The following is a 24135-nucleotide window of genomic DNA, read 5'->3' as shown; positions in this document are numbered from 1 at the left end:
GTATCAAAAAGTAAGACACCCGCTTTTTTAACAAAAAAAACCTTTTACATGAATTTACTTTTTTTCTACATTAGCTCATAAACTACACGGTTTTCTACATTAGCTCATAAACTACATCGAAACTAAATTTGTCCAGACTTACCTGGTTTGCCCCATCATTTTTTAAACAATACAGATATATTTTAAAATAGTTGTTCTCGATGGCATATCTTGATTGAATTTTTTACTTGTTAGATCTTGCAGATTTTGGTGTTTGATTTTTTTGCAATTATAAATTTTATATTTGGAGTTTCTCTTGCTGGAACTGCGCCATGCACATCACATCGGCAGGTTTGTTTTGTATTACAATTATGTTTGAATATTTTAATGCGCTAAAAGATAATGATTTGTTACCTATTTAAAAATTAAATGGTGACTACCTATTATTAGCTACTTAACATATACAGCTGGAGTTATATCTCTTTTGGATGAACCGGATGATGAACTTCAAGTTTATGCACTGAATCGATTGAATGACATAGTGCCTGAATTCTGGCCAGAAATCTCAGACCATGTAGAAAAAATGTATGTGGAAATGACCTAAAGAATTTCACAAAAACGTTTTGTTCAACTGTATTTTGTTTTTAGTGAAGTTTTGTATGAGAATGAAGCATTTAAGCACAGAGAAATCTCTGCTTTGCTTGCATCCAAACTTTACTATTACTTGGGTTCATATGAAGATTCACTTAACTATGCTTTGTGTGCTGGAAGTGCTTTCAATGTAAAGGAAAGCTCAGAATATGTGGTCACAACAATTTGTAAGTGTGTCCTATTATCTTTCAATTTGCAGTGTTAAAAAAGTTTTGTCAGTATTTTAACCGTAATTAATGCAAACCTGTCTGCCGTTTTCTAAAAATAGGTAAATAGGTAAAGAAATTGGTTTTGCTTGTAGGCAAATGTATTGATCATTATACCAAACTTCGCCAACAAGCTCATGATGCAAAAGCAGATGGTGACATGAAGCCAGATATTGATAGCAGGCTTGAGGAAATTGTGAACAGAATGTTTAACAACTGTCTGGAATCTGGTCAATTCAAACAAGCCATTGGCATTGCTATTGAAACTAAACGATTGGATATTTTGGAAAAGGCCATTCGTTTGACAGTATGTTATGTAATATACAATTTTAGTGGTTTTGTTCAGGGTTGCAGAGTCTGAACAGACAATGATAACTCTTCTGGCTTACTTTTTATACTAGTTTTAGTATTTATGGATACAGACCTGTGCTCCCTGAAGCCTGTCATTCAGCTTTAGAGGGTCAGAATTAAAAAAAACGACTCCAAATTGGATTCATTGTATTGTAAAGACTGGAGGCCAATTATGTTTGTAAGAACTAAATCACCAAGTTGGATTAAAATCCAAGTTTCACTTTTTTAACCTACATACACAAATCAATTAACCCACTGCATCAAGTGGTCAGTATTTCGTGCAAAATAACACAGTACCTTTCTTCTTGTATGTTAAACTGGTTTTTAGTAGATCGAATAGCTTCTGTATGTGGTGAAATTTGTATGTGCATCTATCTATTTATGACAACCAGTACATTGTTTTCACAATGCCACCACCTAGCACTGCATGTAGCACAAACATTTGCTCTGTTTTCAGCCCAATTTGAGTGAAATGCTGTCATACTGTACAAATCTGTGCACAAGAATGCTGCAACACAAGGGATTGAGAGAAGACATTCTTCGTCTACTTGTTCGCTTGCATTCTAACCTTGACCCCACCACCACTGGTGCAACATCCCAGCCTGATTACATCAACATTTGTCAATGTCTGATTTACCTCGATGACCCAGCCTCTGTTTCTGACATCCTACGGAAACTGATACGTGGAGATCAGGTAGAAACAGTTGCTGCAAACAGCAACTATTTCAACAGTAAACATGGGGGTACAGGAGTGCAACATCCACAATCCTTTTTCAGTATTACATTATCGGTTTCCTTTGAAGGGGGCACATGTTTTTTTTCTGAAGGGGGCACATCTAGTTTGATAAAAAATAAATACATTACATGTTTTTACATTTACAAATGATAGTTAGTTGTCTGAAGTTGATTTGCCCATAGTTAACCCAACGAGTTTGATAGCGCTCCGAAGTTTTTAAAAGTGCGTTATAGCAGGGGTGGGCAACCTACGACCAGAAAAAAGTTGCTCAACCTACAGTGAGACGATGATAGTTATTAGTTTATTACTAAGAATAGGCATTGTTACGTACAAAGACAAAATCTTTTTGTGTTTGACTTTGCCTACACTGCTATGTTATTGCATGACTATCTTTCCGGCCCGCCTTCGCAATATATTACTACGTTTTAGCCAGCACATGCAAAAAGGTTGCCCACCGTTGCGATATTGCTTTGATATATGAACCCCAACACTTTGATTTGGATGAAAGTTTTCAATTGAATCAAGGTTTGCTATTGTCAGCCTGAATCTGAGTTCGGTTTTAATGCAATTCATTGCACTGAACTTCCTTTCACAACTAGTAGATGAAGTAGGCCAGGGGTGGGAAACCTTTTCGATCCAAAAAGCCACCAACATTTTATTGACACTCATGTAGGCTGATCGGCAATTGTGATATATTTTATTATTTTTTACAAAAAAGTAGGGTTGCACATGTTTCACACTTGCATAACGGACAATTTCCTTCAATTGCAAACCAGTCAGTCACTAAATCTGTTGCAGTGATCCCAAATCCCAAATTGTTAGCTATTTTTTTCACAATGGGAATACATTGCTATTCTTTTAAGAAAGTAATTATCCACTTTCAACATTTTTATTGTCCTTTTGCGATTTGCTTCATTTATTATTGTGTAATAAACTAATAATTAGAGTCGTTGTGTAATAATAAGATTGTAATTGCGTTGGTGTTCGCAAGATTATTTTGATGCATGAAGTGTATGGGCTCGTAAAAGGTTGAAAAACACCGAATGTTTTTATGTTTTAAGTTTTTAAAAACACTGAATGTAATGTTTTAAATTTTTGCAGGATCAAATATCACTTGCATATCAAATTGCATTTGATCTGTATGACAGTGCATCACAGCACTTTTTGTCAGACATTGTTCAAGCTCTAAAAGCTGGAACTACACCTGAAACTACAACTACCCAGACTGATGAAACTGATGCACAAGTCGAAGAGAAGGCTGTGAGTTTGTTTGTTATTTAAGATGTATGAGGTCAAATTTGTTTGTTTGTAATATCATTGTAATAATCATTATGGGTCCCCTTCCTTGAAAGGGACACATATTGTTTTTGTCTAAATTTTTTATTCCTGTCTAATGCGGATTTGTTCCCACGTTTTGGTCAAAAGAGAATGGTTCAAACTTTCTCAAATTTACACACATTATAGATATTGGTCTAAAGATGGTCCATGTGAATTGTGACCCCATTTGATCCCTCGGTTCACCCACAACCCCCCAAAACGTGAAATTTTTAAAACGGCTATACTTGCTAAAGTACTTCATTTAGGAGTTATATGCATTGTTGTTTGGTGCAATATAAGGTACAAAGAATTTTGTACCCTAAAAAAAGATTTACCCATTTTCACCCCTTAGACCCCAAAATATTCGTTTCTGTCTAATGCTGGTTTGTTAAATGCGTTTGGTCAAAAAAGAGTGCTTTAAATTTATTCACATTTGCACAGATGTTAGTTATTGTTCCGAATTTGATCCTCCTGAAGTTTGACTCCAAATGACCCAGCGGTTCACAGACCCCCAAAATAAAAAAAAAATAAAAACGGCTGTATTGACCCAAGTACATAATCTGAGGGTTTCATGCTTTGTTGGTTGGTGCATTGTAAGCTATTCTAAAGAATTTTAAAACTTTTTATTAGATTCACCCATTTTACCCCTTAAACCCCAAAATAATAAGTTTTAGGCCAGAAATACAAGCCCTAATGTGCTGAAATGTTAAACAATTGTTTGCAGTAGGTTATTCGTTTAGTATTTAAAAATTTGCCTTAATTGGCCAAATAGGTACTTTTACAGCCCATAATACACTGTCAGTCAGATAGAAGTCTCAACTCTCAAGGTAGTAATTCACTTGTTTATGATTAAGGCAGGTGAATGCAGCGGGAGTGCTCAGGTTGATGTCCGGACGGACGTTTTACGAGACAGTTGTGTTGGTGATTAGAAATCAGCAAATCAAATTTCACTTCATGATGATTTTTGTACAATTGTTTTTCTAGCCACCAAAGCCAGTGGCTGAATCACAGTCAGATAAAGTTTTAAGAGACTGTACTGACCGACTGGCACGAATTCTTGGTGGAGATGAGAGCATTGAACTCCATTTGCAGTTTTACATACGAAACAATCATACTGACTTGCAAATTTTGAAGAACACCAAGGACCAAGTACGTGCAACACTTCTTTTCTTCTGCAGTGTGCAATTTGATGTGACAAACTTAAATTGTTTTTAGGTGCGCAATTCTGTTTGTCACAATGCATGTGTTATTGCAAATGGCTTTATGCACTGTGGAACAACAATTGATCAATTTTTGCGGTAAGTTTTAAGTTTTTCTATTTGGAATACAGCAAATTACAATTTAATGTGCTATATTTTAGAGACAATCTTGAGTGGTTGGCACGAGCTACAAACTGGGCAAAGTTCTCTGCTACTGCAAGTTTAGGAGTTATTCACAAAGGGCATGAAAATGTAAGTAATCTTAGTTAAGTGGAGTATGGATTGTTATTTGTTCTATAGGATATAAAACAACATGGTGTAGTATGTTAATAATGCCCAACTTTCAAGCGATGGAAGTTAAGTCAGCAGTGTTCACAACTTATCCTCAGCACATAGTTATGGGCCCCCTTATCTTAATTGGTTACCTTGGTTGAAAAGTGCTAAATCAAAATTGACTCAAATCATTCAAGATTTTTTGGAATTGACCTGTTTCATTACTCTGTTGTGATGTTTGCAAAGTAAAAATATTATTTGCCATAAAGTATTGAAATGCTTTTAAATTTGATGTTGCTCATATTCTGTGACATCTATTAGCTCAGTGGTTCTCAACTCGTTTCAGGCCATGGACCACCGGCCCAGTAAAATAATATCGTGGACAGGGGCGGATTTAGAAAAAAATTAAGGGGGGTGTCCAACAATTATTTGGGAAATTCCCTAGTGCAATACTGACGTTACACAATATGATTTGGGTATTCCCCTTTCTAAAAAACGTCATAAGTTTGACGTCACTCACGCACCAAAAAAGCTGCGGTCGCAAGGTATCATTTTGTAAATACCCAGTGCTCAATGCATAACAGAAATTTGGGGTTGGGAAAAACTGTTTTACTATCATGGACGCACAGAGCTTGTGATGTTGCATTGTTTATAACGACGCATTAAGCGGCAGTGTGCTTTGTCCAGAACTGCAAGCAGGTTCAAACCCGAAAGTACAAGACCTCAACCTAACGCGCAACTTTGGCATGTCGCAAATCGAACAGCATCTGTTATTAGAAATCGTTAAAATTTCCATTTACGGCTCTACTCTCTTGCTTACTCAACAAAACGGTGGTTGCAAGATAAACGTGACGGTCGGGTAATCAAAATACAAGACGTGCTTCAAAAATAACCTTTAAAGAAGTAGTTCTCAAACTGTGCGTCGCGACGCCCAGGTGCGTCGTTTCAACTTTTCCAGAGGCGTCGCAACAAAAAAAGTTTGAGAACCACTGCTTTAAAGGACTGAACGCCTTTTTGAAACGATGGTTAACCTTTTAAGTTGCGCACCGTTACGAATGCAATTAAGTTGGTTACTATGCAAGGCATAAAAAATGCCAAGCATTGGCAAGTTGCCAATTACGTGTACCTTAACAACATGGTTCGATTTACATCGAATATTTGTGACAACAATTGCGTGTTTGGTAGGTCATAAACAATATAGCATCAAACGTTTAAACCAGTTAAGGCGGATTTAACATTGTTTCAATACATTAAATTTAGTGCAGTCAGCACTTCTGACTTCAGCGTCCTTGGCGGATAATCACTTTTGTATTGTCAGCGCAATAAACTCTTTATTTTAATCCTTGTTACGTCACAATAGACTAATAGATAAGCCAATACCAAACGATGAAGGCGCATAGCTTTGAGACAACGACTCCATGTAATTACGCAACGGTAAACGGAACGTTTGGCCTATATCTACGCACAACTTTTTCAAAATGGGAGTCGTGCAAATTGCATCAATTTTCTGAGGGGGATGTCCAAACACCAAACACCCCCGTCTAGATCCGCCCATGATCGTGGACCATTCAATTTTTGATTAACATTAAAGTACGCATACACAACAAGCACATTCTAAAATTATTAATAACTTGATTAACATTTTGTCACTCTTTCTGTATTTACTATGCAATCATCTTTAGTTTATCACCAAATTCAACGCTCTGTGGACCACTAAAAAAATCATCGTGGACCACTAGTGGTCCATGCACCACCAGTTAAGAACCACTGTATTAGGTGATAATTTCAAAACATTCAAATCAGTCTATTTGAGTAAGGACTGAACATGCCATTATTTTTGGATGAAATCTATATCCACAGTGGTATGTAACAGGAAAAACACAGATTGGTTTGAGTGTGCTGAAATTCTCACCTTAGTAATGTCTATAAATGTGCCTGGAATTGACTGTTGAGAATCTGTGAAATCAGGATGATCTGTATTAGTACATCTATAATTGTATCACATCCTTATGTATTGCCCAACGCCAAATATTGTAATAAAAAAACAAAGAGTTTAACTGTGTATTTTGTTTATGTAGGATTCACTTAATCTGATGTCCACATACTTGCCAAAAGATTCTACCGGTGGGAGTGCTTACCAAGAAGGAGGTGGACTATATGCCCTTGGTTTGATTCATGCTAACCATGGTAAAGGAAAAATCACTGATTACCTGCATGCCCAACTTAGCTCTGCATCAAATGAGGTACTAGCCATATTTGTTCAAGATCTTGCTCCAACTACAACTAAACGATTTTAATGTTTATACAGATCATTATCCATGGAGGATGCTTAGGTCTCGGACTTGCTTCCCTGGGAACAGCAAATCATGGTAAGTAGATGCAACAATTAAAGTATGGTAAAACAGCATTTGGGAGGACATTTTCCTCAAGACATGTATTCTAAGCCTAAAGTAGGCATTTTTAATTAAAACAGGATTTTTTACCTGACTTAATTTTTTTGTTTCATGTTTAGTAGACTTAATTTAGAAAATTGTTTTCAGATGTTTACGAATTATTGAAGAGCAATCTGTATCAAGATGATGCTGTAACTGGTGAAGCTGCTGGTTTATCGATGGGCCTTGTTATGATGGGTATGTTGCATACATCCTAAATTTGATTCAGTAGTGCTGTACTTTGCCCCTGATTAAAATTGTTTATTGTAAAACTTCTTTCTTTGGTTTCCCTTAAGGCTCAAACAACCCACAGGCTCTTGAAGACATGGTAGCTTATGCCCAGGAAACTCAACATGAAAAGATTATTCGTGGCCTTGCTGTGGGAATTGCATTGGTAAAGATCTACTCAATTGTTGACATTTCCTTGCGTTTTTTAAAGCCCCCTTTTTTCTTCCTTGTGACATGTCCTTATTTAAACACATACAATCATTTTTTCCCCATTAACTAACTAATTATTCCGCCTGCTCTTAAAAGTGGGTTTAATTTAAAGTACAATTTTTATGGAATGTCCATTGCTGTCATATATGTCTAAAATAAACTACTTTTTAAATGTTGTCAAATCAAAAATACTTGTGTTGCTTATTAGGTAATGTATGGACGTATGGAGGAGGCTGACAGTCTGATTGAAACGCTTATGCGTGACAAAGACCCCATACTTCGTCGTTGTGCAGTTTACACCATAGCAATGGCCTATGTCGGTTCAGGAAGTAATAAGGCAAATCGAAAACTTCTCCACGTTGCTGTAAGTTTTCTTCCATATTTTTTTCAATCTTCAGTGAAAGAAATAAAGTACAGTTGTATTTTCCCACTAGGTGTCAGACGTGAACAACGATGTGAGGCGAGCTGCTGTCGAATCGCTCGGATTTATTTTGTTCAGGTAAGCAAATTTATTATTTGCTTTGATATGCCTACCAAAGTAGCGTTGGCCAAGTTCGGGCATGTGAAGTCAGTAAGTTCCCCCAACTATATCTAACAGCGCGAGTATGTATTACTTCGACCCTAATGTGTGTAACCTATCCTTGTTCGTAACTTTCTTTGCAGTAGCAGAGGAAGAAAGCGACCTAAAAAAGGTTGCGCCAGTTCGCAGTTTATATTCATTGTGTTAGGCAAAATAGGTGTATACAATATGATCTTAATAGGATTACAATATGAATATAATGTGAACAACAATATGATATCACCGTTGCTTTGACGAGTTATTTTGCGGCCAGTTTCACTAATTTGCTATTTGAATTTTTTTATTTGCTATTTGAATTTCGTACTACAAATTGCAAATCAAATATACGCTCCACTTATATTGGCAGCTGCAAAGTACACTACCGTAAGTCCAATATTATTAAGTGCTACTTATGTATGTCGACATGGATTTTGGGGGTTTACGTGACCATGAAGACGTGTGCTTAGTCCAATACTGCTTTCTGTCCCATCAGGACGTAGAAATCGTTAATTTTCAATTTCTTTCTTAATGGTAATGGCAAATATTTTTGCGTTTCTTGTTTTATGACACTGTTGGTAACATTTTTTCAGTAGTATTTCCAAATTCCTTGCTCACACTTTTACCCTTACAAAACTGGCATACAGCATTAAGCGCTCATGTCTATTAGTGGCTGTTTGTCAGTTTTCCAGCACAAAACTTCTGTCCTGGCTTTATTTGAACAGTCAGTTAAATCGGCTTACTTGCCAGGATACGAGGAAAGCAAAGTACTTGACATGCAACAATCTCTGACAGCCGTGTTATGATTTCACTGTTTTATGTTTTCTTTGTCATTCCACCAACCCTCAATACGCGCCCACCTGGTTGTCGCAGATTGTTAGGGGATTTTTGTTTTGCTTAGGCCAGTGCCTGTTCAGTACCGACAAGCAACTATACTTTCTGGATTGCAATAAATGTTTGCTGGAGAAGTTTTGGTATATTTTGTTACTCATTCTTGTAAAAAGTAGTTACATTTGTCCAGGTGTTTTTATTGCGCTCGAGCGTCTTTTGACCCTTTTCGTGAAATCGAGTTTTATGTGAAAATCTATCAGTGCCTAATACCAACTTGGAACCTTTTGAGGATGGAACTTTGGGTGTTTTGTGTTTAATGGGTTGACAAACAACGATCCTTGTGTGACGTAGGTACGCCTGTTTGTTTCTCAACCTAACTCGCTGCCAACGCAAATGTGGATTGTTCCTTTGCGAGGGGTCGTAAATTTTATGGGTGCTGAACGAGGGGTCAAAAGTAAGTTCGTGTTCAAATAAAACGCAATCCACGCAACCGCGTAGGTAATGGAACTTGTGGGAGAAATTTCACTTTGCACCAAGTCCAAACCGCAGAATTTGTTGTTTTGAAATTGATACCCAATGTTACGCAATTATGGATACAGTATTTAACGTGTTGTCGTTATCTCTTTGTTCAAATTATACTGGTTTGTGTCTACCTACAGGATTAGGTATGGTAATACTGGACCTCAACTGTTATATTACCGACCAAGTGTAACTTACCTCATGTATGTGGAAAAGCAACATATGTCTCAAACGGTCCAACCTCGTACAATTTTCAGCACAATAAAGTTCGACATTATTTGACAGCACTTTGTCGATATTTTTAATTTGCTTTCAATCGCCGCAGATAGAAAACGACGTAACAGGCACGCAAATCAGGTTACCGAGAGTGTGTGGTCGTTTCAGTGCTGTTTTTCGATCGACTGCACTTGGCCCAGCGTCTTACGAACTTGTTTAGGAATTCAATACTGTCGCGACGTCACATAATTTCTTCGCTTTAACGTGATTGGTTGGGCCAACGCTGTATAAAACTAACCGAGTCAATCCCCTCCATCTGTTTCGGGATCTTTGCTAACCCACTTTCAACGTGGATCACTCAGGCGTTCGATGCCACGTTTTATCGAACGGCGTCACCCCTTTATTTGGAGAAGCGCCGCGCCTGGTTGTAAAATCAATGTGTTGTAAAGTACAACTTCTTTTTTGTTTGTTGCAGAAACTAGATTTGAAATTCTTAGCACAATGTACGATTCGTATGTTGACATTGTTTTCATACTTTTGAAATGTGCAGATTCGTCTTCTCTGTTGCGCATGCTGCGTGTGGTCATAATTCCTCCATTTTTGCCCTCGCACATTCTACGCCGTATTATGCTGTCACTGCGAGCTTTTAGCGCGGAGTGCATTGGCCCGGTTAGAAGTGTTTTGAAAAACATGCATCAGCAAAAGCCACGTCCTTGAGCCGCAATGTTGACAAGTGGAATTTGCCAATATCGTCGTAAAAACCGGGTGAAGCGATCAATGCGAATTTCTTCAGTTTTCGTTCAACCCCCAAGTGCCTGTTACGAAATAAAACAGCGGAACACGACTTAGCGTCGCCAAGCGTGTCGCCTCCGCCGCAGGATCTTGCATACTGGATTTAATTTCAAGTTATGACGTCACCGCACTGTCACAACAAAGTTGTCGATGCTGGACCCAGAAATCGCGTGTTAGCACGGATATTTATAACTTGGCTCTATTGCGCTGAGTTGGAGAAAAAGCCCCTTTCATCGACTAAGCTGTCCGAGAACCAGGACTTTTGTTGTGATAGTAACCTTGGTTTACTGGACGCAAAACGATCAAACGCTGGCAAAAAATCACAAGACACTCTGGCAGAGAAAAAATAGAACATAACAGTGGATTTGACGCGTGTTACGTGAGATTTTTATGACATAGGTACGCTGCCTTCGAACGACGCCCCCATACCACTATCTTTTCGTGTTAACGCCTCTCTGCGTTTAATTAAACACGATTGGTCGCAAAAGTCATCGTACAGCTCAAGTGTTTCGGTCAAGTCTATTGCTTCCGCATTGTTGCTGTGATTTGTATTCGTAGTCTGCTGGAAAAACTGTTTGTTCGGCGAATTGATAGGGCCTGTGTTTTCTACGTTATCGTAGACAGATGTCCACGATTCGCTGTTCGAGGTCTCCGCTTCTGACGTCCACACACTTTCGTCATCGGTCGAGGACGTCATGCATTTAGAGAAGTCTTCAGGCTGTGCAATCCACGGCGGAGGTTGTGTGTTTGATCGAGTGAATTCACCTTCAAAATCTGAAAGAATGAATCAACTCAGGTTTTCAAAGCTCGAGATCAATTTTTCAAACAACAGTGTAAAGATTCTAAACACACACACACACACACACGTTGGAAACTTTAGAGAAAGTAAACACATACCTGTTTCTGTTATGGTCGGACCCATGAACGGCTGACAATCTCTGGGGTGTTGATCCGCATCGCTTGCCGAAAAATGCCGTTTGAAAGAACGATCGCGTGGTTTCATCGTTTTCTCACAAACTTGTGATATTTTTGCACCGCCATGTTCACTCCCAATTTCGTCCACAAATGTCGCGTGCCACGTCGACCGCCACAGTTTGATGGTGGACGAGTTTGCTGCAACTGTGCATTGACTTTTGTATAGAACGCTTCCCCGATGTGTAATGCCATTCGCATCATCGCTGTCCGCGGAGTCAGAATTGGGGGCTTTGTGGTTTGTCTCCACGAACGTTAGGCTATCGTCTCTGCAATTCGTAGGGGTTTGTGCGAGAGAGTGCTGCTTGGACACTTTGCGTTTAGACGTCGATCCGCCGAACGTCACGAACGAAGTGTTAGATGCGTTGTCACGGCGACTTGAGTATGTTCGTCTGATTGGACGCTTGTTAATCTCTGCGAACTTGCACGTGATAAGCTTGAAGAAAGTGTCCCGAAATCGCTTGCTGAACATGGTGTACACGCACGGGTTGACTCCAGATGAAACGTATCCCACCCAAACAAACCTAAATAACACAGAGATTCTAATCACGTACGTAGTCTTTTTGTACTGATATCACATCACAAGTTGCCTAAAACCACAACCTATTCTTCTTGAAATATGGCCAGCCAGTGTGGACCGACTTAAGTTTTCTATGACGAAACTCGTGTTCACGGGACAGCACTGTTTGTGCGATTACTGTGGGATAGGGCTGGAAATATTTCAAATTAGGAGATGTGTTTGTTTTGTTTCGGTGGTTAAACTTGACATTGGCAACCGACCCATGCGAATTGCATCAACACGCAGCGTACACCACTTCGTCTGGTTGGCAAGAGCGTAAACTAAAGTTACTTTTTATTTTTTTGTCGTGAAATGTTGTTGTTTAGGCAAGTTTTCATGCATGATAACCAACATTTTTGGTGTTGTCAAAACTTTCATTTGCTTATAGCTGTCAATCAAAATAAACACTCACCAGTTCATGCATTCCCCCATTAAGGCCTGGTCACATGAAGGACAGAATCGACTGACCACATTAGTAATGAAAAAAGGACACCAAAACAGGCAGAACAGCACGAATATTAATCCAAGAACCTGAACAATGTTACAGCATATATTTAATCATCCACCTTTGTCGTTTCGCCGTTAAAAATAGTGGCCTTCTCATTGTTAGTCAAGACGCTTGGTGGCCTACCTTTGATGCACGTTGCTCGTTGTTGATACTTGCCATCGCTCGATTTTTGAAGGAACTTGACAATCGACGACCATATGAAGGAAATTTTCGCGGAAAAAAGTTTCCTTTGCGGTCGCGTCGATCGTTGTTGTTGTGTTCAAAGGGTTTGCAGCTGCATCTGAACGTCAAGTGGATTGTTTTTACATCTTAAGTTTACAAATAAAGTCAAATCTTGAACAGACTTTTAACGTCTTTGTTAGGTACCTTTTTGTGTGAAGCTTGGTGCGCATTTCGTTTTTCTGCATGTCTGCGGAGGGAACCATGCCTCCGAATCCTGCTATAGACTGAACTTGCCGCAAAGCTTTTGCGATAGGTCGCAAAGTCCTCTGGGCCCAATGTTGGCCACCGCTGGATTTTTGTGTTCCACATTTCTCACACTGATCCCATTTTCCACTTGATCTGGAAAAACCTCGAGTGAGGACCGACTTCATGCTGTCAGTTACAGAACCGTCGTCTTCATTTGCAACAGAGCCGGTAAAATGCCTCGCAGGTCGCATAAGTACAACGCCTTCTTGTGCTGTTGTGTCACTCTGCGACGTAGCATCACCAGCCCCCGAACCTCTGTGGCGGAAGGAACGATGTCGTTTTCCGGCGTGGCTGTGTGAAGAGGACCATGAATGTGGAATCATCATGTTGGTGATTAAACGAGCCTGTTTGCGCAGCATTCTGATAGTAAGAGTGTACATGACAAACATGATCACCAGAGGCAAGAAGAAGGCCACTAGAGACCCGAATGTTGCAAATTCCGGCATGTTGATAGCACACATGCCATCAATCATCAAATTATTGCGGTCTTGTTTGCCAAGAATCGGAAGTGGAACGGCAATAGCTAAACACAACAAAAATGCTGGCTTTACTATGATTGCAGATTTGTAAGAAATACTTAAATCACAAAATTGAAATAAGTCATTTAACCCTATGTATCCTAGCAGTCTGTCGTTCATTGACAATCTATGTCAAACAAAACTACGACATTTAGCTTAAATCTCCTGGTAACAAAATTACCCAAAGCGACTGTCCACACGACCAAGATTCGAGTTGCAACTTTTCTTGTAAAGTTTGTGTTGTTCTCGAAACCGTAGCGGATCCCTCCGAGTTTACTGCCTCCACCGGCACCGCGCTGTTGTCGATAGTGGAAGGGTCGTGTAAGCGCCAAGTAGCGATCCAGGGAAATCATGCACAGATGGAGAATAGATGATGTGCTGAAGAAAACGTCCAACATCACCCAGACTCCGCACAACTCGTCGCTAAATGGCCAAATATAGTCTGAAAAAAATATATACTATAAACCAAACACATTTTAATAACCTAAGCTATAAACTGCAAAGACTACAAAAAAACTGTTTCGGACAAACGAAATTGATAACTAATGAACTTTATGCAAACTATTTTAAACTTATCCGCTACACCTAAACTTTCGCGGAACCTTTCGAAGACGTATGTCCTTTATTTGAACCATTTATGTGTAAGTGATTTTTTAACTACAATTGTTTCTTTGTCTTGTGCGTCACGCGTTTAGTTGGCCAAACCTAAAATCACTGAAAATATACAAGAGAGGCTGATTACTAATCACACTGTGAACACTAATGAGGTGCAGTTTACTTGGAATATAAATGTTGAGATATTTTTACAAGAAAAACGTTAGTAATATGTCACTGTGCACATGTTAGCAGGCTACGATGGTGTTTTGTTCGGTTTGCGAAAATTTATTAACTTTTTTTCACCACCTGTGTAAGAGTTCAGCTTTGTTTACTAAGATTTATTGAAATCACACTGGGACTTAACTCTGATGCGCCGCCTTGTAAAGCAGCTTTCTGGCGTCCAAAAAACAAACAATCCGGTTCCGCGTGGTCTTTTGTCAACTTGAACCCCTCTTAATCTTTTCCAAGCGCTCAGGCACTACTCTGCATACATGTTAAGTCCGTACTCTGTTGTACTGTTAACTTCGCATTCTTGGCGGCAGAAAACCCGAGTAAACATTAACTTCTCTCCGTCCTCACCGGGCTTGTGTGTATATCGACTGTTTGCGCTCATAACGGCCTGTTGCGCTCACATCAGGTGCTCAATCCAGTTGTGTTATGTTTGGCATTGACTTGCCCTTATTCGAAAAGTGTTTGCGTGTTACTATATCCCTTTCCCACCGAAAATCTTAGCGTGGACACAAGTTTGTTTGCTTTGCTTTGACAGAAGTTTAATATTAACGCCCTTCAGATGTTGGTAGTGGCTAAAGCAAACCAATTAACAATAGACTAGTTGAACGAGGCCACTTACTGTTGATGATCATTGCTAGGCTGAGTGGCATTACTGTGAGAGCAACGAGAAGATCCGCAACCGCTAGCGATGTCAGGAAATAGTTGGTCGAACTGCGCAACTTATTATCCATGCAAACAGCAATGATAACTAGTATATTTCCCGCTGCCACAAGGACAATGATTGGAGTGACGAGAAGAAATAACAGATTCAGAGGTTTCTCCGTCCCACCTGCGCAGAGATTGCATGTAAGAAAAAAAAACGCACTGACGGATAATTACACACATGATTATCATATTAGTGGATCTAAACAACTGATCAACATTTACATGTTTCGTACGATCTTAAACTTACCATACGTAGTTTCCAAAGGATAAGTTGAATTTTCCATCTGCGTCCAGTTGTGAGGCGTTATATCCATTTTAGCCGATAAAATTGCTATAATCCTGAAAATTTTTACAAAAAATCCATCCACCAACCCAAAAACTTGCAACCTTTACTTTGTAAATGAGCAAATACTCCGCCTCAGTGAGCTGAATCTTTCGTTCTACCAGATGCGTCTGTCTGCAGTCTCCCCAGTTGTGTTCGAACCTTTCTCACCAAGCACGCGCACGTTTTAAAGTGGCCTCTCTTTTTTCTGTGCGAGAGCACCTCGGCTCGGCGCAATTGTGTCAGTCACACGGTTTGTGTCCCAACCTCAAAAGTACTAAACTGAATAGCGCGCAACAAGAGCCTGACCCCTGTCTGAAGGCAACGATGCCTGTATTCTGTGACAGACAGTCCGTGTCATACAAACACTCACGAATCCCAAATTTGTCGGAGTTCAATTTCGCGCTGTGATTTCATTTTGTTTTGTGGGGTAAAAATACGTTTACTGATACTTCACCCAACTTCCGCCCATAAATGTCTTTTCTTCGTATGATTAGGGAGACCTAAAGTGATTTAAAAATTGTCATGCGTTTAATTGAGTAGTTTTATCGGAAATATGTTTGCTAGACGCTTTATGCTTGTGGACGAAAATACGCGTAAATAGTAAATACGAATTATATGCACTTCGTTGATAGGTTATTTTCAACATATTTGCTGCCGCAAGGTTTTACGGGTTGAATCAACGTGGCTTAGTTTTCTTAAGCGCTCTTATCGTTTGGATTGGGCTTGTGCTAGTCCTGGCCGCATTTTTCATTAAAGTGCCGGAACCATGGCCCACTGACTGTGATCCCTACAATGTGAATAGTTATCCAAGAATGTTCAATGCAACGAAACTGCACTTTATGGCGTTTCGTCGTACGTCAGGTTCATGCCTCACTGCTCGTTGGGAATTTAAATATATTAAGATACTGTGTGTCTGTAAATCGATTAAAAGGCACGTTGCTTGTTCTGAAGATGTTTACCCTCTAAACCACATCACCTATGCACATGAAGCAGTGAAGTGACTTCACATGTTTCTTTGTTATGTTCCATTGTTTATTTGCACCGAAAGGCTAACAGTTGCCACGACGCCCTAAGGGTTAAGTATGACGTATAAAACTCAACATAGCATAGCATTACAAATTGAGATGGTTTTCGAACAACTATGTGGGTTTGGCATGCCGACAACCAGTCAGCTTAAAGTCTGTCTGTTGTTTTAAGAATGACGGGTATTACACAGCCCCAACAAAGTAGGCTACCTGTCATTTGCGGTACAATGCCTTCATTGTATAGGCGGGTTTTGAGAGACAGGCATTGTGCAAGTCAAGCGGTAAATTGTGTTCTTTTAAATATTTGTTAACCCTGTTTTAATTCACCTGGGTAAAAATGTTGTTTCTTTTAGTCACTATGTAATATGCTGTGCATCTTTAAAATGCAATAGCATTGTGACGACTGACGATACATTTTAGTGTTAATTTGCTTCCAAATTCCAAAAAAAGAAAATAAGTTAACAGTTTGTGTGTCAGTTTACATAGCTTGATGTGTTAACAGCATAAAAAATAACGTAAGAATCGACCCTGATGGGACTCGAACCCACAGTCTTCAGCTCCGGAGGCTGACGCCTTATCCATTAGGCCACAGGGTCGCAGGTCGTGTCTGTGTCGAAAGGAACGGTTTAAAGCGGGGTGGACTCGTGAAGTGCTCTTGCAAACGGAATGCACGAAAACAATATTTAAAGCCATGGAATTGTAGTGTAGTGGAAAATTGTTTTTGAAGTACAAGTGTTGTAAAACACTGTATTATTACATTTGAAGCGAATATTTTTCGATTCTCGACTTTTTTATGCACTCGCTTACTGTGAAATAAAGGCCAGGTAACTATTTAACAAGGTACCTAATATTCATCGAGTGTATTGTTGTTATTTTATTACTTCAATCACGTTTCCATTGTACTGCAGGACACCGGAGCAGTGCCCCAGCGTTGTTTCCCTGTTATCTGAAAGTTATAACCCTCACGTGAGATATGGCGCAGCTATGGCTCTAGGAATTTCCTGCGCTGGAACAGGAAGCAAGGTTAGTCCCGAAATTGCAACAATTTAATGGATTTTGCAATTTTATCAAACGTGACGTGTTTTCCAGGACGCTCTGGGATTGTTGGAACCTCTCGCAAGTGATTCAGTGAACTATGTCCGCCAAGGGGCCTTAATCGCATCGGCTATGATTCTTATTCAACACACTGACTCCACCTGTCCAAAGGTTTGTATCCAGATAAAGTGTTTTTTTTTTGCTTAGCCATGACAATAACTCATTTTTGGTATGCTTATTGATATTGTGAATCGAAACAAACACATTTCATCTATGATATTGCACTGTGATGGCTGTGATAAAAACACGTACTATAGTTTAAATAGCTCAGTTTGTGACAGCTTGTTTGACTGTTGTACCTTAGTTGTTTGAACGATGGACGTCATCCCGTTTTGAAACTTAGTTGTATATTTGTCTGTCAAATTGACTCGGATGTCAACAAGAAACTATTCTCTGTTGACTTACTCTGCGGACAACGTGGTACTTAACAATGGACATAAATCAACCGGAGGGCCATTCCATGATCATCTTCGTTACGGCGAAGGCCATTTTTCGTCGAAATTCACCTAACCCGTTGGCAATTTAATCTTGACATGGCCTATTATTATTGTGAACATCGGTAACAATGAAACCCCCTCCTAGAGGGTCGCTGTCTTTTGTGCGGTCGTAGGGAATACATACACTCAATGTTCAACAGCTTCCGTTTCTGACGTCCCTCATAAGCGTTCCTATAGTTACGGGCGAAACTGTTTCGCGAAAGTCTTGTCGCAGTTCTACGGAGAGATAAGTCGTCGTGGGAGCGGGGGTGTGAAGTGAGCACACGCTTTTGTTGTGACTTGGGCTCGCGTAACGACAAGTTTACTTAGGACCGATTGAAGCGGGCACTTATCGAATCTTGGCGACATTGTCTTGAAAGCGACCAACACGACTGTGTTCCTTGAGTCAATTAGTCATCAGCCCACGCCCTGTTATAGGTTTAGACGACTGGAAAGTCTGGTCTCCTGTCTCGAGCTTCTCATGATATGTTATCATCGCCCCAAGGTTTATTTTATGTGGCAAACTACTCCACATTTCCCGTGAGTAAGACGTAGCTGTGACAAATTGAATGGAATTCCAAATCTGAAACCCAATCGCTTGCTACAGCGGTGAAGGATTTTTCAGCTGGGTTGTCGGTTGCCGCAAATATTTTGGGCCGACGTAACCTTTCTTAAAACGCTGACAAGAATATGGGCATTTCACACACAATTACATTTCAACTGTTACTGTAAAACGGTTAATTCCAAACAGTTCGCAAACACTAAACGTTTTAACTTCAGTTTGTAATATGATCGATAAATTGTAAATGCGACAATAAACAACTGTTTAAAGCCAAATTTTTGGACCATAAATACTAGTATATGTTACCAAATGTGAGTATTTTTGACCAAACTGTGTTAAAAAACAGTGCACTGTGTTTCATGTTGCAGTACACATGACAGGTATGGTGAACCAATACACAAAAACCTGTTTTAACAGAAACGTGTGTTTATCCCGTGTTCATTATGTCGTTTACGTGTTTGGGTATGACAGATTTGTTAAATTTGGTCGTTTTTTGAAAGATATGCTACAGCACGATTATCCCGGGGCCGTAAAATAACTTGTGGTGTGGTTGGGTGAATTTCTCCATAATTTCGTTTAGTCTTGACGTCTCGTATATAGTTTCTGAATTTTCTTCTGAGCCATTATGATATCTCACGTTTTTAGAGGAAGTTCATAAACTTTTTCTAAATATAGGTCATTTTCGTATTGACAATTTCTTAATTCGTGCCGGCTGGATCCAGTTTTGGGTTCCATGAAGCTAGACTGTTGACCTAATTAACAATAACACTTCGGATGTGTACAATTATAATTCTAAACGTTAGGCTTATTGCGTTGTATGCAAATTTGAATGACACTTATCAAAGTTTCTCTTAACTCGTTTCCTAAAAAAAACACCCAAAGCACTCGCATTTTTACACATACTGACGTTATTGTTAGAACCGAAAAAAAAATATCTATTTTGAAAGTTTCAACTAACTTTTTGCCCCTTTCAGCACTAATATACAAGACACCCTCTATATAACGACCACAAACATCTGTCAATCGGACAGTTTGGTTTTCACCGCAGTTGTTATTGTGACATACGTTGCAAAAAAAGTTGTTAATCCATATAACTTTGTGTTCGTTTTCAGTTGAAGACATTCAAAGAGTTGTACCGTAAAGTGATCAACGATAAACACGAGGATGTAATGGCCAAGTTTGGTGCAATTCTTGCGCAGGGGATTATTGATGGAGGTGAGACAAACATTTGCCTTGTGATTAGTAATAAGCAACAGTCATTTCATGTATAATCTTCAATTATTTGAGTAAGGAACGAATAAAAGATTCATTTAATAAATATGTCAGTAAAGTTTAAACGACTTTCATGTTGTTTAAAAATTATGACTTGTTTTGTGTTTTTACCGAATTCCACATGTAACAATCGGAAAATAATTTTACCAAATATATCAAGTGCATGGCTTGCCATACTTGTAGTGCTAAATAATATGTGTGATGCATTTGCTTCGAAGAAAAATGCATAACCCATCATGGTCAAAGGTTAACATGATTTAATTCTGCAGGTGGTCGGAATGTTACTCTGTCAATGCAATCTCGTACTGGTCACGTGAACATGTCGGCGGTTGTGGGAATGTTGGTGTTCTGTCAATTCTGGTATTGGTTTCCACTCTCACATTTCCTGTCTCTTACCTTCACACCAGCTGCTATCATTGGACTCAACGCCGAGTTAAAGGTTTGTTATTTAGTTAGCTCTTCTGCGGCCAACGCTGGAAAAGTCATCAGTGCAAAGCGATTATATTCTATTGGATTTATATTCTATTTGCTACGCCAGATCAAACAACCTACAAAAGAAAACAAATAAATTTCTATGTAACAAACTATTCTATTCCACACAAACAAATGTTAAACGGCAAGAAACTGTTTCTTATAGGCAACAATAAAATTAAATTGAGATAAACTGTTCGCAGACTGCGTGTGTTTAAAACAACTTCATTACGAAGGTAATCAACCCCGTAAATGGTATCAATTATTTGTCAAAGTTCGGTTGCTTAACCCCAAGTAATGTTGTAATTACCTTTTGACCGACATTTATGGAGAATAGTAGGGGTGAAAATAATACGTCTCTTACTTCACATGGGATCAATAACGGGCTTGTCATCGCATTTTCACCTGGTAATTAAGGAAGTCAAAAATCCCATCGATCCGATCTTCTATGCGAAAAACAACTAGCATAAGCTTTTTGCCTCTAATGTTTTAAGCAAAGCTGTCACATTCTGTTTTGATGGATCACGTAATGGCATCCGTCCTGTTACCAAGCAATGACGTCTTTGGATCACTGTCGGCGAAATTTTTTTGTAAACAAGTATTTTAACCTAATTCCATATAGCATTGTATATACAGTCCAATAAGTTTGGCCAAATACTTTATGTTTGGTTCTAAAATAGATTTAACCTTTTATCAAATCCCATTTACTCAAAGTTGCAATTCTATTGGAAGTATTATTGGTAAAGGAAACTGGCGGGTTGTAATTTTGTTTTAGCAGTTTTCCAGGGCCCGTTCTAATAGTTTCAATTGTTTCGAACTATAACTCTCTATAACAGATGCCGAAGATGGAATTTCGATCAAACGCTCGTCCAAGTACTTTCGCTTACCCTAGTCCGCTGGAGGAAAAGAAGGGACGGGAGACAGAGAAGGTGGAAACCGCTGTTCTGTCGACCACAGCAAAACAGAAGGCAAAAGATATTAAGAAGGAGAAACGTAAGGCATCTACGTCATCGACCGCCGTTACCCCGGCAACCGGATCAAGACCTCCGACTGTGGAAGAAAAGATGGAGCTGGTGAGTATATTTTTTGTTAAGAATACTGTTTTTTAATGGATTCCATTAGGTCACATATTCAGAAGAAACATCGAATGTTTTGTTTGTTCTTTTAAGGATGAAACTGAAGCGAAGTTGGCGAAAAAGGAAACACCAGCACAGGGTGAACCGTCTATGGAGGTTGAACAGGTAGAAAAGCAACATTCAACTACTAATTCCAATGCAACATGTACTAAAGCTTACCAATTTGTTGCTGGTGTTGTTAGGTTTTGTTGCTTATGAAAAAAAGTAACTTCTTAATTCGTGGACAACGGAATGTTATCGTGTGTGTTTCGTCTCTCACAGAGCACCACTCCAAAAGAGAAGGAAACCGAGAAAGAAAAGGAAAAAGAGAAGGAAAAACCGGAAGCATCGTTTGAGATGATCAGCAACCCATGTCGGGCAATTCCACCTCAACTTAAAGTGATCAGTATGCCTGAAGATAGCAAGTACACGTCGCTTAAACCGGTCAGCGCCAGTCATAACTGAGCTTTGGAAATTTAGAGAACATATTTTAAAACAGGATTTTGTATTTTTACAGCTATCTCATGGTGGAATCATCTTGCTAAAGTATAAAAAGTCATCGGAGCCTGAGGATCTGTTGGAGCCCGTTGCAGGTAAAACTCGGTAGAGCTACTAGCATATAAACTCACAACATACAAAGTTAGTTAAATACCGATAAATGACGTAAAGAGCGCAGTTATTTAAATTACCAATGAGATTGGGATAGACTGAATAACTACATTTAACGTAAGGAACTTAGTTTATACGCTAGTTTTATTGTCATTATTATTTTTATAAAACCGCACCACAACCGTAATATCTGCCCTAACCATCCGCATTTTCACTCAAATTTGTTTTTAAATATACCCGAATGCTCTTTGCGCCACCTATCGGTATTTAGCAAACTGTATCTGATGTGAGTTCTTAAGTTAGTGGAGTTTGCGTAAAAACCGATAAAAAGCATCGTTTGTATTAAGGCTAGCCATGCGAAAAGTTTGAAATGACACCAAACGTAACAAACAGTGTTTTGAAAAATACCGAACCCGTTTTCGATGTGCTATGTGTTTGTCGGTAGCTAGAATTCCTCACTCCGAGGAACGTGAACAAATAAGTACGTTGTATGCTAAACCCGGTTAATTAGTATGACCAACTCCTCGCCAATGTCTGTTTGAAGACACAAATGATTTGCCCTGTTTTGTAAGACACAACTTTATTAAGGCAGCGGAAAATGGTATGAATTTAAACTTATACCATTATTAAATTGCCCAATTGTAGACAGTTTAATGGCAGAACTTCACAACGCAGCCAAACCAGTACGCAGTATTGTTTATCGACCTACTAATGTACAATAGTTCATTACTGGTTATTACGACTCAACTCGATCTCTTGGCACTAAAGATGTTTTACAGAAGGAATGATTATCATACAGTCGAATAGCAAAAGCTTCTGTTTTTTATATTCTAATGTTTTTTTGTTGCTGTGCAGCTGGAGGACCCAAAAAGGAAGAAGTTGAAGAAGGCGATGAACCGGAACCACCGGAGCCATTTGAATTTGTGGAATAAATTGTAACCTGGAAAAAGTTCCAACCTGTCACATACTATGATGTTCGCCTAGCAAATTTACTTCTGTTATTTATGTTGTCACAATAAACAAACGGATGGCTGCATCGTATGCTACGTGTGAAAGGTTCTAGTTGTTAAGCATTTTTCATTGAAATTATTATGACATAACAGCATGTTGAGGATGAACGTTGCACAAATGTATTCCTAAGGCATACGTTAATTGGATTGATTCGGCATAAAATGCGAAATAACATGCGTACTGCTGCTGTTAGCATAAGTCTTTTTCGCTTAACTATACTTATTTTTGGGGCGGCTTGTATACGGAGATACACCCAGATATACCGTAAAGAGGTGTTTGCAGTACAAGCCTATTTTTTTCTTCGGTCATCTGCGAGAAATGTGTAGTGTTAGTACCATGAGGCTCACAAAATGGACATGTTGTCTGTGCAACAGTTGTTGTCAACACTGCAGTCTAATCTTCCTGTTGCAGGCAATCCAACAGTTCTCGAAATCTGTCACACATCGCCATCTTGTGACGTGTCGCACATCGCCATCAGTTTGTTGTTTAAACAAGTACCGACACCCCACTGATAACAACGCGCTTAAGGTGTGGTTTAAATCAGGGAGTCGAACCGGAACTGAACCCGAACCCGCGAACCGGTTTGAGCGGTTAAATTCATTAAACCCGAACCGAACCCGAACCGCTAATTACGATTTTCTAAAAACCCGAACCGGAGCTGAACCCTATATTTTGTTTGGCGTTGGACCCGAACCGGAACTGAACCAGTAAAAAATGTAGTCTGTTTTATATTTTGTGATTTTTTTCAAAACAGCGCACTTAAGAATACGGTAGAGCTACTAACACGATACGTTTCTCCTGATCCAAAAGTGCTTAATTTTCGACAGGTGGCGCAAAGAGCACTTTTTTCATTTAAAACGGTATTTCTCCAAAAATGCTAACGGTTTGTGCTATTAGGGTTGGGGTAAGGTATTAGCACTTAAAATTCAATAAAACTAACCCAAAAAAATAGTTACTAATGCAAAAATTTTATGTAAATATTTCCCAGCCCAACCCATTTATAGCCGCTAAATAAATAATTCAGCTCTTTACGCCACCTATCGAAAATTAAGCACTTTTGGATCAGGAGAAACGTATGGTGTTAGTAGCTCTACCTAAGAATACGCGAGATAGCACTTAT

The 24135-nt window shown here is 39.2% G+C and overlaps 2 protein-coding genes and 1 non-coding gene across 3 annotated transcripts; 1 reads left to right on the top strand and 2 right to left on the bottom strand.

Annotated features, from left to right (window-relative positions):
- Positions 1 to 216: 216 nt before the first annotated feature.
- LOC145228068 (26S proteasome non-ATPase regulatory subunit 1-like) lies at positions 217 to 23040 on the top strand. Its single transcript, XM_080093046.1, has 24 exons — positions 217 to 330; positions 447 to 564; positions 628 to 797; positions 932 to 1143; positions 1645 to 1881; positions 3025 to 3183; positions 4225 to 4389; positions 4456 to 4538; positions 4601 to 4691; positions 6791 to 6955; positions 7021 to 7081; positions 7253 to 7342; positions 7441 to 7538; positions 7791 to 7946; positions 8017 to 8081; positions 17313 to 17427; positions 17494 to 17610; positions 19650 to 19752; positions 20079 to 20248; positions 21117 to 21353; positions 21450 to 21521; positions 21678 to 21839; positions 21913 to 21988; positions 22860 to 23040. The coding sequence occupies exons 1-24, from the start codon at positions 312 to 314 to the stop codon at positions 22934 to 22936; spliced, it is 3018 nt and encodes a 1005-aa protein (XP_079949172.1). The 5' UTR covers positions 217 to 311; the 3' UTR covers positions 22937 to 23040.
- LOC145228069 (D(2)-like dopamine receptor) lies at positions 10267 to 15589 on the bottom strand. Its single transcript, XM_080093047.1, has 8 exons — positions 15302 to 15589; positions 14969 to 15178; positions 13703 to 13963; positions 12902 to 13526; positions 12659 to 12815; positions 12440 to 12558; positions 11394 to 11992; positions 10267 to 11270 (listed from the first exon to the last, which is right to left on the bottom strand). Exons 1-8 carry the CDS (start codon positions 15366 to 15368, stop codon positions 10885 to 10887), a joined length of 2424 nt encoding a protein of 807 aa, XP_079949173.1. The 5' UTR covers positions 15369 to 15589; the 3' UTR covers positions 10267 to 10884.
- Positions 16928 to 17000, bottom strand: Trnar-ccg (transfer RNA arginine (anticodon CCG)). Its single transcript has one exon. It is a non-coding gene; the product is annotated as a tRNA-Arg (tRNA).
- Positions 23041 to 24135: the final 1095 nt, after the last annotated feature.

This window comes from Phallusia mammillata, chromosome 5 (genome assembly GCF_965637545.1).
Source record: "Phallusia mammillata chromosome 5, kaPhaMamm4.hap1.1, whole genome shotgun sequence".
NCBI classification, from domain to species: domain Eukaryota; kingdom Metazoa; phylum Chordata; class Ascidiacea; order Phlebobranchia; family Ascidiidae; genus Phallusia; species Phallusia mammillata.
This window is presented reverse-complemented; position numbering and strand designations above follow the sequence as displayed.